Here is an 18067-nt window from a genome sequence, read left to right as displayed (position 1 = left end):
GTGTTGTTAGCAATATTTCAATTCTGGGGCCGAAATTTAAAAACAGCTGGATAATTTTATCCTATTAAGGTCATGCATAATCCATGACAACTATTAGTTTCAGAATTGTGAATATATAAAACAAGATGGAGACTAAAGATGGCATGTTTTACTCTCTGCAGGAAGAGAGTTCTTTCAACCTGCCTATGGTTCAAATTGAGTTACGAATAGGACATAAATTCAGAATATTTATGAAAAACAGTTATGGAACAGAAAACAGGAGACAATGATTCCTTTGATGATATATCAAAGTGACATTAATTCTTCTACAGCAAATGACTGAGGCAAATATAATCATTTTGACTGCTATGTGTCATGGCCCCAGAGTGATAGTTGCTAAATGCTCCATTATTGACCTGCTGTTTTCTGATTACTTTTGAGAACAGGCATGTTATGTGCTTCACTTAGCTGCCAGTTTATCTGTGAAGTAAATTATCTGGAAGGAATGTTTTTGTAATTGTTATTTTTATAATCAAATGACTTGGGGGAAAGAAAAAAAATGCCTCAGATAAACACTGCAAAGAATTTGAAGGGTTGGTTGGTTGGTGGTGGTTTTTGTTTTTTTTTTTCATGTGTTCTCTTTATCTGATTACCACTGCTTGAAATCTGGATGCAGCACATCAGGCTTGTCTCCAGTGCACAAACTTTTCTCCAGCTGAGTGTATGAAGGATCTGCATCAAAAATGCAGCAGGGTCTGGATTACAGGATTGGAGCCTAATGCAAAGCTATTACCACGATTCCTTCTCTTTTCTCCCTTACCTAACCCACCATCCCCTCAAAAACTGAGACTACAGGCTAACCAGTGACATTATCCTAGTAAAACACAGATTTGATTGCTTGAGCGATTCTAGCAGAGGGAAGGAACTCTGCAGTATTACAATAATTAAATAATATATTTTTAGAAAGCAACAATCTTGTATTCTTATTTAATAGTTTAAGCCCATTAAATCATCCATTTCTTCACAGAATAAATCAAACTGCCTGGAACAATTCCTTTTTTCCACCACTGGCTTATTATAAAGCAATCCAAACCCCTCCCTGGTTCAGGGGACTGCCATTTTCACTTGCACACACAGTTTCTCACTTCCATTCTTTCTCAGGAAACAGGTTACTGTGGCCATGTATGGAGGAGATGCTAGAGGCACTGGCAACCTCCATGTGACACCATTGCTCCCCTTCCGTCCATCCTTCTCATTTATAAAGGCCTCCTGTTCCTTTGAGGTTGTTGTGTGCATGACTGCCTGCTTTCCTGCCTTGGCCCTTGCAGCGCTGGGCATTCCTGCGGGGCACCCTCCACTCCCTGTTAGTCCCCGCTTCCCCTCCAGCTGTTAAGCAGTAGGGACTCTGTTCGGCTTTCCTAGTTTTTGATCTTCAATGAAGAAATGCTGTTACCAACTGACTTCCAAAACAGCACACAAAATTTTTGAATTCAAAGGATGTGGTATCTAAAAGATCTCATATTTAAAAAATACTAATTAATTCTGCTTGGCCAGTCCCACCTCATTGTAGCAGTCACTGTGTTCTTTAGCTCTTCACTTACTGTGTGCTTCAGATTGCTCCAAGGAGATGGCACCGTAAGGCGCTGTTGTGTGGTCCAACCTAATGTAAATGTGACCTTAAAAAACAGCCTGAAAAGTGGTGGGAGATCAGAGAGAACCCTTAACATTGCAATGTCTGCTTCCCCAAGCTTTTATGTTAAGATTTAGAGGGATATACTTCTGCAGCTTAAAAAAAAAAAAAAAAAAAAAAGGCATTAATTTTTACAGTATAAAAATATCTTCCAAGGATTGTGGGTTAATATTCACCAGGAGCAGGAGAAGTGAAATGCAGTGCTGAGGTACCTTGCAGTTCAGTTCTAGGAACAGAAACCGAATGGAAAATGAAACCAGCAAAAATGGTGAAATAGTGAAATAGCTCTCACACGAAACAGGTTAGAGAGGACAAAGAAACCTTTCTGAGTTCCCTGCTGTCCAGTGTATTCACTGGCAACCACAGGAATTCCTTCAGCCACCTCGGATGTAGTTACTATGCAAGGGTTATTTTTACAGTCTTCTGCCTGAACTGCTTGCAAAACACCATATGTGTTTGACTGTCTCTTTAAGGCTTTGGCAAGTGTTTTGGCACACTTAGGTTGTACCCTGTTCTTGTAAGAGTTTCTTATTGCTATGGCAACGCTAATCAATCACCACCTAAAAATAGGCCTTTCATTTTTCAAGAGGCTAGCTGTAGTGAATTGAAAATCCAATTGCAGTATGTGTTTGCCGTGTGCTGCTTTCATTTGACTTTATTTTAATCTGGAAATACCCCTGCTTATGTGTGGTAATTACAAGTACAGACTCAGGGTTGTTTCACTGCTTACTCTCCTGAGCTTTAATCCTCTCCTGGTGCTTCCAACAAGGATCCCAAATGCAGGAAGTTTAAAACAGACACACACACACACACACACACGAAGAGGAAAAAAGCACCCAAGATATTTTTCTTATTTGTCTTCTGAGTGTCACAGGTGTACTGGATTGTAATATTTTTTAAGGAGTTTATAACACATCTAAAAACATCTGGAGGTGACAATACAAGACGCCTTCTTTGAAAGTTTTACTCAAAGCAACCTTATTGAAGACCCTGGGACCTTGAAGACACTAGGACTACTCTCTAGAATTCAAGCCTAATTTTAAATTAAAGATTCAATTTGCCGCTGTTTGTTTTTTTCCAAAGAGGCACCTTGCAAGCTGTAGAGATAATGAAATGGAAAATTAGAAACGGTGTCCTGTGCGTTCCAGTGCATGCTCAGCGTATCGATCGCTGCCAGGTTTGTGCTGGAAGAACACACGCCCCAGGGAGGCACAGCAGAAAGGGAGTGGTGCTCTGAAAAAAAACCTGCTAACAGGTTTATTACCTACCACTCGCTCCCAAGTTTGATTCTGACTGTTGCATAACACTTTTAATCCCTGGCTAAGTAAATATGCAGCCACTCAAGTAGAAAAAAAAAAGTACTTTTTGCATGAGTAATAAAGTCTTTTGAATGATGCATAAACAGTTTTCTGGTTCTGCCAGAGCCCTCTGCCAATTAGTCAGAGTGCAGCTGATGAATCATGAGACACATTCTGTGAAATGCTCAGAAATTTGGACCCTGCTAAGTGTTCTTGAAAGCCAGTGAGACCCCCCACAGCTGCTGAAACAGTGGTTGCCAGTCAGTTCACTTTTCGAGAGCTATATTTGCAATCCAGTACTTTTTGTTGAATTTTAGCTTTCATTTGGAGGTAAATTCAAGTTACCATCTACAATCTCAAATTAGATTGTTATAGTCCTCACCTTTCCACTAACAAACAGGAAGGTTGACTTTTGATAGCTTTGTGCAAAAAAATGGCTTCCTACTTTCTAATGAGGTGGCTTGAGGTGAATGGCACTTAATTTTTCTGTGGTACTCTGAGGATCCTTAGTGTTTTCTTCACGTTTTTCTTTTGAAATACCAGACTAGAAGATCTTTTTTGACAGTTTAGATTCAGGGTTACAGGAAACAACAACTAGATTCAAGCAGTGGCTTGCTGAACTGCTACAGGCAGCCTAATACAGCCTTAAGTTCAATATATAAAATGGCTGCATTTCAAAGTATTGTGATCTGACTCAGTGCTGGTAAACTGTAGACAGTGGTTGAAAATAGTAGGGTTCTTTTTGTTTGGTTGGTTTGGTTTTTAGATTGCAAGGTAAAAGAGAAATCTGTCACTTGGCTTTACTCAAAATTTCCCATGCTTTGGATCAGACTCAGACTGTATTACATAAAAGTTTGCACACTCCCAAAGCTCCAACCTAGATAGGCAATCTGCTTAAGCATTATAGTCTTGATGGCCCTTCCACTAGTGCATCCACTGCTTCCATTTTATCAGTGACTGGATTTTGTTTTGGGTGTGTTGATTTTGCTTGTTTCACAAAGAAAATTAAACTTTAGTCCTCAAATCAAGAGGACAGATACTTAACAGACACTGACGTGTAACTAAAACATGGCCTACAGCAGCAACTTTGAGATATGCAGATGCTATGCTAGTAAACTGTTAGTACTTCGTAACATTATGGCATACATCTCTACTATTTTTGGTGAAAATGTTCCTAAAAGCTGTTATTCTGACCTAGGTGTTGAGTCTGTAGTAGTGCAGTACCAGTTATTGCATTCAGTAACAGTACTGGTAACTGCAGATAAAAACAAACTGTATTCATTGGCAGGCTCCTCTCATTTCCTCAAGGATGCTTTCCCACGGGATGCCCGTATGCAGAGCTCCAGGTTATTGTCAGCAGGAGCTCTGTATGCCTGGACTGTGATCCCAGTAGTTAGAGATCTTTGTAAAATACAAGGCTGACGTATACGGAGTTTTCGAAATTCATAGCCCATGTTTTTATCATCCAAGCACTGATGGAGTTATTTTCCAAATGCTCTAAAAGCTGTGCAGTAGATGTCTGTGGTTAGGTTATATATTATATATCTTTTTTTTTTAAAGATCTGCGTTCTGTAATCCACCTCCAGTAGTAACTTACCTTTTCAACCTTCCATGTTCTCCTGCAAGCACAGAAAACAACTTGAATGTTGCTTTATACTTTTTGAATATGAACCCTCTGAGTGACAATGAATGGTGGTTTAGATGACTCTGGTATCTCTGTGTATGCTGGGTCACTCCATATCTCCTGTAGCATCACATTTATAACTTTTTCTTACTCTAAGAGCATTTTATTATAGAATTCTTTTAATCAATCCCTTTTATTCATCTCTCCTTCCAAACAACATTAATATAATTGAAGGATCTTCGTCCCCCCCTTCCTTATGACAAAACTCGATTATTATTATTATTATTATTATTTATTTCCATGTGAGTCCTGCTGTTTTCTGAGGCATTTAGCTGTCTGCCAGAATAGGAGCAAAATACTGAGATACATGGTGAAACTTCAATTTGGAGAATATCTGGAGTCTTTTGTCCAAGTGCTTATAAATATGGAATATTTTCCACTGGCACTTTGAGATGTATATACAGGAAAGGTTTAATTGCCCACTAAATATGAGTAATAAGGAACTAGCAGATCTGTCATTGAACTTGCCCCATCTTGTAGTTGTTAATTTTTTTTATATTTTATTTTTGGCACCCCATGTGTTTACTCAATGAACAAGTTGCATAGCTGAGAGCCAGTCACAGTTCAGATGGGATTGATTTTCAGATTTATATGATCTGAAGAGAAGCCTGTGTGGTCTGTGCATCTGCAGCAGCAACATGTTACATGGGAATATTTCATTATGTTAATGGGGAGACAATTTGACCAGGAGCCTTCCTTCCTCCCCCAAAGGAATCTGTTGTCCGTGTAGTCCATGGCACCAGAACCCTGTTCTGGTAAAACTTTCATGCTTTTTTGCACCAAGGATTAACTGTAGATGTGCTCATGAATACTGGATATCCTGTGATCAAATGAGATTGAACAAGGGCTTTTTAGATGAGATCCATGGAATCGGGAACATATTTTCTCTAGTCTCAAAGGAGGTGGCTTCTCATTTCAGTTTGGTTGCACTGTAAATTGCCTTCTAAATTACCTCCTTTCTTAGTCACCTGTCCATCCCTTAAAAGAATTCTGCAAATTTTATCAAGACCTAACTTGGACTAAGAGCAGTGTGAACACTGAGGCATCATAATGTCCTCGTTGTATAATCTGTATGTACGAGGCGTGAAGTAGTCAGAGTCTTTGCAAAGACGCTTTGCCATAGGGTATTACTGATGCATCATACAAGGAAGTGGCACTTCGGTTTCACTGGCAGTTAATGCAAGAAAAGACTTGACTAACAGTAAAGACACTGTTCAACCAACTCTACCTGCCTATCTGAAATGTTGAATTGAAAGAACTGTGAAATGCTAAAGATATTTGAAATATTTCCTCCACTGGAATTATGTTGCCTAGTATTATAAACTCTAGTCTTGATAACCCAAAAAAATTAAGTAATCCACAGGAAAAAAAAATCCAATATAAAATACAGAAATACTATTTTGATAGAAGAAACATTTGTGCATTCCTAATTTTCTTGCATTATTATCCAAAGATGAATTTGGGTCTAGTATAAAAGTCTTTCCATGGCAACTCATAATCTATCTTCATTTAATTAATAGGAAATTATGCTCAAATTCCTTTACCACTAAAAAAAAAAAAGAAAGAAACCTTTCATGTCAAAATATTGTAACTATTTGGTTAGAACCTGCTGCAGCTTGTGAAGAGTCCTTGGATTATTTTTTATGGCAGATAGACTAATCTGTGATGGTGAGTATCTAGGTGCTCTTGAGATGGTCGGGTATTGCACTCACAACAAGACATTCAGGAGATTTGTACTCCTATGTATAGTGTGCATGAAAGTTGTTGTATCTAGTTATTCCAGAGTACTCACAGTAATTTTTTATACCTTCATTTTAGTATTCAACTTTCAGATATAACCTCTGTAGCCTTCTAGAATCATAAATCCCTTTACTTTTATGTTGTATAAAATTTGACACTTTTTCTGGAAGTAATCTGAAAAAAAAAAATAAATAAGAAAGCCGATACCAAACCGGATGTACTGAATATGTCAGCTGATGATGCAGGCATATTTTTTATCACATCAAACATATTTTTCTTTTATTGCAGTGTTCATTTTTGCCTAAATTCTCCATTCATATAGAGACAAAATATGAGGACAACAAAGGAAGCAATGACAGCGTAAGTATGATGACTTTTGCAAAAGTTAATTTAATTATTTTAATTAATCACAATCTATCTCTGAATCCTTCAGTCTGACAAAAAGGCCTTATCAGGTTTGTATTTTCGCACCTACCTGGACATCCTATTCACAAGCAGCTTGTCAGCTTGGAAAGTAGTTACCTAAAGTACGAGGAGATGAAAGATTCATGTACCCAACTTCCTTTCTGCATCTCACATTCTACCTCTTCCTTCTCTAAATACAACACAGTTTATGTATGTGAATTTAGTACTGATGAACGTTTATGGAGAATGAAGAAAAGACTTTTTTTGTTTTATTTTGTTTTTTAATTGTATTCTACTTTATCTGTTTTGCATGATTCTCTCTGAGTAAAGGGGGTTGAAATCAAAGGAGCTGTTTGCTAGAGCAAGCAGGAAACTAAACAATGGTCAGAGATGAGATCTCTGTAAACAACTTCAAGGGAGCAACAGCTGGGCTGTTGAGGTGATGCTGTTGGCAATCACTTACCAAAAATTACAAAGTTCCCAGAGTGAGAGCTTAGAGATGAAACGGGTAATTAACTATGTGAAATCCTCCGTGGAGGAAGGGTGGGAGTGAGTAGCCAGCAGCTGCTGGGTGGAAATGCTGATCAGGAAGAGAAGGTAGGAGGTCACTCACACCTTGTTGCCCTGACAGGGAGCAAAGCAGAGTCAAACTGCAAGAAAGGAATTATGTTAGATAAAGCCAGGCACGTGAAGATACCTCCCTTGGATGAATACACAAATCTGTTTCTGTATGTTTGATTGTGGCATGCTTTAAATTGCCATTTGTTGCAGACTTACGGGAAGAAGTTCCTTATAGGTGTGAAATGCAGGTTAAAACATCTGGAAAATTGATCTGTAATACAGAGACCTAACGAAGGAGTTTAAACTCTTCCATGAGAAGGAATAAGGCAGTAAAGCAGATTTTAAAGGGATCTGAGAGACAGTCTTAGTTCCCAGAGATGTCCCTGTAGCAACCTTATTAAGGTTAAGATGGGAGGTACATGTCCCTTACTGCCTTGGGCCTGTGTTTATGAGACTGACGGCTGTTGCACTGCTTATGGCAGAATACTTACATGTAAAAGAACAAGGTATAATTTTAGAATAGAATAGAGTAGTTCAGTTAGCAGGAACCTACAAAGACCATCGAGTCCAACTGCCTGACCACTCCAGAACTAACCCAAAGTTACAACATTATCAAGGGAATCTCTAAATGCCCACTGGCAGGCATGGGGCATCAGCCACCTTGCTGGGAAGCCTGTTCTGGTGTTTGACCACCCTCATGATAAAGATTTTTTTTTTCTAATATCTAGTCTGAACCTAGTTTGACTTCTAGTTGAATAATGTTCTTGTCATACAGACACTTTCCCAATGGTAACATGACAGAGATCGAGTATTAGCCACCAGACACCAACAACTTTCAGTCACTGCAAGACTAAGACAGATTTAGATCAGTGAGAGGGGAAAAAATAGTGTATTATATTACCAACTGAGCTCTGCATTATGTAATTTATGCACTTTTTAATGTTCACTTCTACTTTTTGGCAGCACTTTAATTCAAAGCAAGCCCACACCTTTGGTTTCAGAAGGGTGTAGATTAGTCTTCTGGTGCGTTATAATATCGGCAGTGAGAAGACATGTTCTGTACTGATGCCTGACAGGAAGAACTGAAGCTATTTAACCAGTAAATTTTATTTTATTTTTTTCTGTGTGTCAGCTTTGTAGCTAAAATACTATGAATCAAGCCCTGAATAGTCCCAACCAGAGAATTTGAGATGAAAGTAACACAGAGGTAGGACACTCAGATTATGTAAATCAGAATATCAACGCTTCTTGAATCCAGGTCTTCAAAATGTAATTTTAACTGGAGGACCAGTGGAGTTATGTTTTATGACCTTTATATAAAGCACCTGAGTCATAGTCCAGGCAAATATTTGCCAAGATTAACATATTTAATTGACCCTTATTTGAAGTGAGGAGGAGAAAAAGAAGCTGAATTAGAAGAATTGTAATTCTGAGAGTTATGTGTTAGTGCAAACAGGGTAAACCAATGGAATATCTATGTATTTTTCTGTTGATCCAGTGATATTTATCTGGTGACACAGATGTGGCTGGTACAGCACTGAGATGCAGGAAGGTTAATAAATGTGGAGAGACCTGAGAGCCCGTTGGAGCCCATGGGGAGACTTGTGTTAAACTGAACATGTCAGAACTGGGACTCGCTTAAGAAAATGCAAAGTGTATTTTTCCTTCTTAACAGACAAGTTTAGATTAAGTGTCACTGTGTTTTCAAAGGCAGAAAACAACAGGGAAACAGCATCTATTTCTATAGATCTCCATAGATATGCTGTATTTTTCTTCATTGCAGCTATTGTCTTTGGCTGAAAAAGAATTTATCCAAAAAATACTTCTGTAAAATTTGCAGTTGTAATGCAAAATATAGTGAATGAACTTTAATATTACAGTAATAAGGGTAATAATGCATGTCAGATTTTCAGTAAACTATTTCTAGATTTTGAGATCGTAAAGTTTTTTGAACTCTGATCTATTTGTCATTTCCATGCTATCTAATAAAGCACATATTGATTGTAGAAAGCAATAATTAGATATAAGGATACCAAAGCTAATTACATTGATTAGTAGAAGAAAGCAATATAAATGTTCTCAGTTTCCTGTTGTCATTTAGGAGGCTAGTGTATTATTATTATTTCATTTAATATGTTGCATTGTCTGGTAAGATTCTACCTAATTACTGCAATATATCTTGATGCAAAAGTCCTCCCAATTTTTCTTCCCAATTATGTTGATAGAAGAAACTAGTGAAAGAGAATGATTCCTGCTTTGGAACTTAATTTTTCTGTGTTAGACTTTGCCATAATTTTAAGCTATTTTAAATGTGCTTAAAGCATTGTTATTATGATCTGTTAAAGATTGCACTTGATTTGCACAAATATGAACATTGCCAAAAAGAGCAATGGACAATAAAACCTTGTATTTAGATAAAATACTAATGAACTTCGTGTTGATGGCAGTAGTGCAGTACCATAAATCAATCCACTTGTGATTTCTAGTGCCAGAGCACATCTGATTTTGCAGTATCACATTTAGGTGTTTGCATGGCAAGTCCCTCCTTAAAATAAATAAATAAATAAATAAACAAACAGTGTTTTATGAACACGTTAGTACATTACTGCCACCTCGCTTTACAGGTAGCAGGATAGCAGTGTAGTGTAACACTATTTCATTAGTAGCGTTAGAAACTAGACCAATGAATTAGGCCGTTCAGTGTTTCCTCTTAGGGGTCTTTCAAAAGTAAACATCTTAGTTTAAAGAGAGAGTTTATTTTTATTGTACTGTTATTTTAGATTAAATAATGGAATTTCTTAAAAATTAGAATGTTTTGTGAAATATAAGTGACACTGTAGGTAGCATCTGCGGAGTACGTGAGAACATTGCTTCGCTGTTGCATCTTCCCCTTAAATGCAACACAGGCTACTTCAGCTGCTTACCTAAGTCAAGGTGGCAGTGGGGAGTGCTGGGGAGAGGGGAGTGCAAGTGCCTACGACAGCCTCAGTGAACAGGGACGAGCTGTACCAGTGCACATTAATCACTCTGTGCACACTTTTCTGCCCACAGGAGAAGTTAGGGGATTTGAATACGGGTATGTAAAGTCTCCATGTTGAATATTAAAAGCGTAAATTCAACAGTAGAGAATTGTTAGGGTTATATAATTAATGAAATGGTCAGAAATCACAGGCAGGAGTGGTGTGAGTTACTGCTCATTAGTGACTAAATGATTAGTCTGTGGTTTTCATGGATTGTAAAGTGAAGGCAGATACTGTTCAAGCAAGTCACTGAATCAGAGACATTTCAGTTTTCCTGTTTGTTGCAGAAGGTTCATTATACTTGATTGTTTGTTTGCATTTTTTTTAGTAATGCAATTATTTCTGCTGATATTTGGGCAATGAATTTTACCATCTGATAGTGTCTGGGGAAAGTGAAAAAGTACAGCTTGTAAAAATGATCTGATAGTTATAAATGATGGTAAAACTTACAGTACCTCGCATTTTGTAGCATGACATTTTGCTCTGAAAAACTCAATGGCTGGCTCATTATTAAAGAATAACATGCAAGATCTTAAAATAGCATAGTCCTTTTGTTAAAAAGGGACATGATATGTGTTAGCAAGAATTACATTCTTAAGAGTAATGAACTTGTGGAGTGAAGATTTTGAGGCAGTTATATTTCAAGATGACGAAGTATGGGTATTAATGGGCCAAGTTTTTGTAAGTATATTTCTCAGTAATGCTGATAAAGTCATCAGAGCTGCCGTGATAATTCTGCATTGATGAAAAGAAAAATAAATTATCAATTTGTTTCTTGCCTTTCAAAAATAAGCGTTGAAAATGCATGTCTCGAAATGACCATTTGTCAAATGAAAACAAGAGGCAGTTCTGTGTTCCAGATAGTCGTACATTAACATCAGTATCGTTTGACATATTAATAGCTTGAACATGCTACAACCAGCTAGCTAATAGCTGACGTATGATATGCAGCCCCTGTAAATTGCAGCGCCCTCACTGACATCAGTGAGTTTGAACTCTACAGTCCTGGAAGTGACCCAGTGTACAGCACTGGGCATTCATCATGCTTCATCTTTAAGATGTATTTTTAAAGTGCTGGTTGTAAAACATTTGGCTAAAGTAAAACATATATATATATTTTAAATTTTAACTGCAGTTCTTTAACTAAGAAGAAAAGCTATATCTAGTCTTGCTCTTTTTAGGGTATTTTTTTTTCCATTTTTGTTTCCTCTTTTATTGTCATGCAACCAGGTGATAACGAACTTCAGTAAATTCACTATTTAAGGAATCTGCCATGAAACACTGATTTCCGCTGAACTACAGGTCATCACTCTTCAAATATCCTCAGGGACCTTTTAGGCATCACTGCAAAACAAATCAAAATTGAAGCTAAGCTCATTTGGGGGGATAATTTTATTTGTTCCTAAACTTTTTCTGTGTGATGGTATTGAGTATTTGTGTATCTCCTGTATAATTTGCAATGAAAATGAAACACAACCTAAGGGCCCTACTGTCAAAGAATGCAAACAGGTGCCTGATTTTTGTGAACTACTGAAGTTATTCAGTAAATCCAGCACTTGAAATAGATGTGACTTTAAAAAGCTAATGCCAGTAAATATTATTGACAGTGTTTTATGGTCTTTGGGTATAGCTACTTTGGTGTAATTATGTAAAACTACATTTCTCTGTTCAGAAAATACAGATCTAAATGAGATATTTTATAAGAGATGGATATTTTATGAGAAATGGAGTCATAGAGGAGTCGTGACATGGAGACAAATAGGAGCAGGGAGCACGGCTGCTTATAAATATGTAACTACCTTTGTGAGTTCCTCGCTGTGGCAGACAGTGACATTGTAATTCAGTGAGCTAAATTTACTGCTGTCAGGGAGGGATTCAATCTTTTTCCATAGAAGAATTGCTCCCAATTATGTGTGCCCACATCAGTAGTTTTAGCCAGTGATGAGGTTGAAATTGGTCAGTTCCTGTAATCCTTGCCAAAGTAAATCTCAAAAGCAAATTATTGGATTTTAGGGGTACTGGGCTTCAAAGATGATTTACAGAGAAGTTACACACTGAACAAAACTCCATAGAAAAGTTCAGAGTAGGTGGGTTTTTTTTAGTTTGGACCAAATTTTGCTTAAATAAAATGAGAGTTAAAGTGGACCAGGCGACAATACTTGCTAAAGGATGCTGTTGTAATAAATTGGAGACTAGCCGGCAGTTCTGATGATGGCAATTTAAGGAGATTAGAATTTCAAGTTGGAGAGTAGGCTTTGTGCCAGATTTTCCTGTTTTTAAGAGAAAAAAATAGTTTATTCTTGCAGTCCTTACTGCAGTTATACTTCTGCCTATTCATTAACTATGAAAACTAGATTTAAACCATCCAATTAATGATGCATATATATGTTTTCTAGGCACAGAAAGCACTTGTCATCTTACAAATTTCTCAATAACTGCAAGTTGCATAGTTTGACTACATTTCAGGGATGGGCAAAAATATAAAGAAGACTTGAAAGTTCCAGTGAAATATCAATATTTGCATGAAAAAATGAGCATATGTTGTTGCATATATGCATCTGAGCTTGGGGATTCTCCTAGACACATACTGATTTTTTTCCTTTTTTTTTTTTTTATAGCTAGATGACACTGAGTGAATCAATGTAGTAGTCAGAAAATCAGATATAAATCTAATATAATTTCAAATTCTAATGTATAAAGATATTTTTGTCATGCTATTCATGTCATAGGCTGCCTATCCCACTAAGCTGTTACCTTTTAATGTCCAAATATTGGCAAGAGATTTAAGGTTGTTGGGCTGGCTGTTGGCATTGTTAGCAGGGCAGCGGAGATGAGGAGGCAGAGAGGGAGGAGTAATGCTTTCAGGCAGAGATATTGATTCAAAGAAGGATTTAACAGAAGAGGAAATCTGATTTATAATAGAAATTGTCATTTCAATAAATTACATTTACGTGCTGTATATTGAACAGTGTAGTCATTTTGCCTTAAGTTTGGGTGTAGACAGGCATGGGTGTCTGATGACTTAGCACACGGGCTGATAATCATGTTTGCTCCCATATTACCTGCCTGTAATTCATTTAGAAGTGTTCTGCTGTTTTAGAAGAAAATCTTTTAGCTATTACCCATTTCATTTCTCTGCTGACGAGTGGCTGACTATCTGGATCTAACATAACAAGTAAGAATAACACAAAGATCTTTCACCCAAAGCTGAAGAGGGGATGGAAAAATTGCTTCCAGAGAAAGACACAGCCATTTTCAAGCTTACTGGCTTAGAATACTGAATTTTCTATACAGGCTGCTTCAGCACTTTCACCTCTGACAACTTGTCTTTACTTCACAGTCGACCTGTTATTTAACTGTTTCCACAGGAAGTTTCCTGTCTTGTTTGTACTGGTGTTTAAAATGCAAATTACCGGCGTTATTACCATCTTCTGACCACAAACTCCTTGTATAGTAAAAGTAATCCTATGTAGTAATCCTTGCTATTAAAAAAAAAAAAAAAGATGCAGTTCCCTTCTCTCCTCTCAATGACAATAAACAAACCATCACAAGAGAGAATCATATATTGTGGAACAAAGCCAAGGCAAACAAGCACACAGTTGACCCTGGGAGTCATAGCAGTGCAGATGAGTGAGGAGCTGGCCAGAGTGAATGTAATCAATAGATTCGGCTGTGTCTGGCTTTTTACTACTTATAGCCAAACCAGGTTAACTCTGGGGATTGTCCATAAGAGTTAACTTCAGGATTAGCTACGTCTGAATGAGAATGAAGCCAGCAATTTAGCCTGAAGATAAAAGAAAAAGAAGAAAAATGGGAAAGGAGCTTGGGAGGGGTGGAATATTTGTTTTTTTCTTACCATAATCCCATACCCTATCTTAATGTTCTGGCTTCGGCTACAGGGAAAAGAGAAGTCACCAGCAAAGTATGTGCTAGGACATGTCATTACAGGCCATGAAGGAAACAAAGGAGAGAAATTTAAATGTACCAGCACTTGTTTTGTTGCAGCGTCCTGAGCGATCTTTCTTAGGATCATCTGCCAAGGCTTTTTTTTTTTGACATTTTTCCCCAAAAGGAACAACTTGACAATTGTAAAAAAGACCCAATTAAAGCCTCTCTTCCACTTATTGTCATTCTATAGATGAATTATTTAGAATAATGTTCTTCGTGAGTTTTCATTACTCTTAGAAAGTGGAGGTGTGTAAATGTTTGTCTGTTTTAAAGAAGCTGTCACCAAAAAAAAAAAGAAAAAAGAAAAAAAAGAAAACCAGCCATAAAAGACACTTCAGCCTGAATGTTACCCTGTTTTTCATTTGATTGTGTATTTCAATCTCCATTAATTATCTGGCTTCCAAATGCAAAGCATATCCAATTCTTTCCAATATAATATTTAACATTCTGCCTTTCTTCATCATCTTAAGGACACAGATTGTTCTCACCATTCATCTTCTGCACATTTGCAAATACAGTTGCACAGATTGGGAGCCTTATGCTTCTTTCCATGGCCTTTAATCTCTTCTATTAAAACTTTTAAATTTCTCTAGTCTCTTTGATCACAAACACAATAAACCCATCTTCCCTACAGGTTTTAAGAGAATCCCAGATTATGTGGCTAGGAGAGGCAATAAGAGAATTAGAGCTAAGAAAGAAATCAGTCTTGTTCTCTAATGACTTCTTAGTTTCTAGTGCTGATAGCATGAGAAGATTAAATCTCTGTGTGCAAATCTTATGAGGACAATCTAAGAAGGGGAGAAGTATAAATGATTAGACAAAAACTTCTGCTAGCAAAGAGAAGTGAGAATGTCATTCAGCAAACTTTTGGAATGGAGGAGATGGTCAGAGAGTGCCTAAGTAGCAAATAAGGCATAGCTGAAATAGCTGAAAAATTCATCCTGGTTTCGACAGATTGGCAATGGCATCTGCCATCTGCACTTCTAGCAAAGCATTTTAAAGAGAGAAAAAGACTGCAAAACTATATTACTTAGAGGTGCAGTATGTAGATCAAGCCTGTGATAGAGCAGGGCACATCTTCAGGTGAGTTACTGGGAAACAGTCCAAATTTAGGTCCTTGCAAACATGCAAAGTTATGCATCTGCTTAACGGTATTAGGCTTATATTTAACCCAGCTGCTGATTCAGGGCTTAAGTTGACCTGGTGATGCCCATTTAAGAGAAATTTCCATTATTTTACTTAAAGCTCAGAGTATATAGTGAAATGCATCTTGTTCCAGAAATAGTTCAACTGATTTTGTCAAGGTGCTGCACTGTATACCTGGATTTTCTTGGAGGGGCGAGTAGGGGGAAGAGAAAGCAAAGAAGCTTATCAAAACCCAACTTACATACGTAAGATATTAAAGTTATAAAAAAAAAATCCCAATACTAAGAAAGAACGTTACAGGGAGAGGAGCTCATTTTTTTTTTCAAATAATCAACATAATTTTTTTTGCAAAACAAGGATTGGGGAAACAAAGTAAGCATACACATAGAAACAGTCCTGAGTTTCCCTTCATTCTGTTCTTCCGCAGTTTCAGATGTTAACATTTTATATCCGGTCCAGTAAGCGTTCAGTGTTGCCTTTTATGTTCCAGTAGAGAAAGGTGAAGTCAATTTAACTCCAAGACAAATTAGAGTTGTAGTCAAACTTTAGCTTTTCATTTATTTGAATTATGTTTTCCTGAGCAATGTTCTTCTTACCAGCTGGTATGCTAGTGCACTGCACTCCATTGCTCACTTTGAATGCTTTATATGGGAGGCTACATTTCTTTCAGAAATACCAAAGTAGCATTCTGGTTATTGAATAGCTGTTGGCATTTTGTATATTTAACTGTTTCTGTAGGATGAAATGAAATGAACAGTGTTCACTACATGTATTTAAAAAACAAACGAACAATATTTATGCTTCCTGGAAATGTTAGCTGTAGAACATTGTGCCCCAAAGAAAAAAAAAAAATAAAATAACAAACACCAACACATGTTATTAGCTTGTTACTGATCCTGACAGTGCATGCACAACTTCCCTGAATTTTATGGCACCAATTCATGATAACCTTTTATTTCCAAGTTCCAAAATCATGCGTGAAAATTTATTGTAGACAAAGCCTAAGTCCCATGGGTCACTCAGATACCTAAATGATTAAATTATGCATAGAGTCAGAGGAGTATACTATGCTGCAGAGCGAGTATTTTCAATATATACCCATCATTTGCCTTGCATAGAACAAGAGACTTGCTGTTCAAAGCCAGGTCCTAAAGGATTAATAGGAACACATTACTTACGTATGATCTTGATAGCATCCATTTTCTTCCCTTTGTCTGCTTGCATACACTTTGGCACCTGCCGTAGGCTAGAGAATGTGACTGTGTCCCACAGGCATGTTGGTATCCTACAGCAGAAGCTGTGCAAGTGGAAGTCTGAATACATTCCATTGCACGAGTTATCAAAAATGACTTTTAGCCCTCATTTTAGGTGTGGTTTGTAAGTACATTGTCCTGTCAGTGTTATGTTTCTTTAACTCTTGCAGATTTTTGACAATGAAGCTAAAGATCTGGAACGAGAAGTCTGCTTTATTGATATTGCCAGTGATGAAATTCCTGAGCGCTATTACAAAGAATCAGAGGTAAGAGACAACTTGATTGTGAAATGATGAAGGGAATGTAAGAGGCTGCAGTAAAGCCTTGATAGGAATCAAAACAATTTTACTTTGATATGAAATTATGGTGGTCACTAGAATTTTAAAAGCTTTTGATTAAATGGGAAGCTGATAGCAGCCTCACTATCTAGATTGCTTGGCACTTTCTTTTACAGATTACTCCAACTTTTTGAAATGCTTTTATATCCTTATCAGTTTGTGTCCTATACCAGACCTTTTCATTCAAATTAGAAAAGATTTTTCTTTGAATCAGGAAGCTCATTTAATTGTTTGCAGATCTGAGCAGTTTTAAACATTACTGGTTTCTTTATCCGCATCCCACCCCAAGAAAGAAGTCGTGTGAAGTGTCTAAGCCTGAGGCAAAGGACAAATATGCTGCAGTGAGAATAGGGCTGATGCACAGTTGCTCAGGGGCAATCATGACGTGAGACCAAGAGGGACTGAAGCATACTACATAATATAATAAATCTGCTAAAAAGCATCAATGGCAAGCAGACACATTCACTGTCCTAAAATTCCCCTGAAAATTGCTCCCGTGTATATTTGATTGTTTGACTGTTTCTTTTGGGTCAATGCAATTAACTATTCTGAAATCTGTAACAACCATGCAAATGAAGATGTGGTCTTAATGTTTTGACATCAGACTTAAAAAACGATGGTTCAGAATGAATAACTAAAGAGAAGTGATCAGATCTATACTTACATTTCATTTTGGAGATATGATTTGCCTCTGGAGCCAAGTATATATTCATAGCTGGCAATGAGTATGGCAGCTGTTTGACTATACAAAGTGAGACTACACAGTCATTTTTAGGATAGAAAATGAAGACTTGCCAATGAATATATTTTTATACCATAGGAGACATGCTTTTCAGACTTAAAAAGTCAGGTACTTGTTGTCTTCTATTTATAGATCCTATTTGAAATTTTATGTCCTGGTCATAAAATAAAATCGGGTCTATGGTAGAATGAAAAGTAATTTTATTAGTTTCCTTGGGTAATAAAACCAGTCTGTTACATACCAAAAATTATGTAACACCTCAT

General features: G+C 37.1%; 1 protein-coding gene across 1 annotated transcript in view; it reads left to right on the top strand.

Annotated features, from left to right (window-relative positions):
- PITPNC1 (phosphatidylinositol transfer protein cytoplasmic 1) overlaps positions 1-18067 on the top strand; it is a 91188-nt gene that overhangs the window by 53293 nt on the left and 19828 nt on the right. Inside the window, exons 6-7 of the mRNA XM_035558781.2 lie at positions 6680-6751; positions 16895-16990. Of these exons, the coding sequence (XP_035414674.1) occupies positions 6680-6751; positions 16895-16990 (168 nt within the window). The remainder of the gene's footprint in view (positions 1-6679; positions 6752-16894; positions 16991-18067) is intronic.

Source organism: Cygnus atratus, chromosome 18 (genome assembly GCF_013377495.2).
Source record: "Cygnus atratus isolate AKBS03 ecotype Queensland, Australia chromosome 18, CAtr_DNAZoo_HiC_assembly, whole genome shotgun sequence".
In the NCBI taxonomy this organism is placed as follows: Eukaryota; Metazoa; Chordata; class Aves; order Anseriformes; family Anatidae; genus Cygnus; species Cygnus atratus.
The sequence above is the reverse complement of the archived record's forward strand: the minus strand, read 5'-3'. Positions and strand labels throughout refer to the sequence as shown.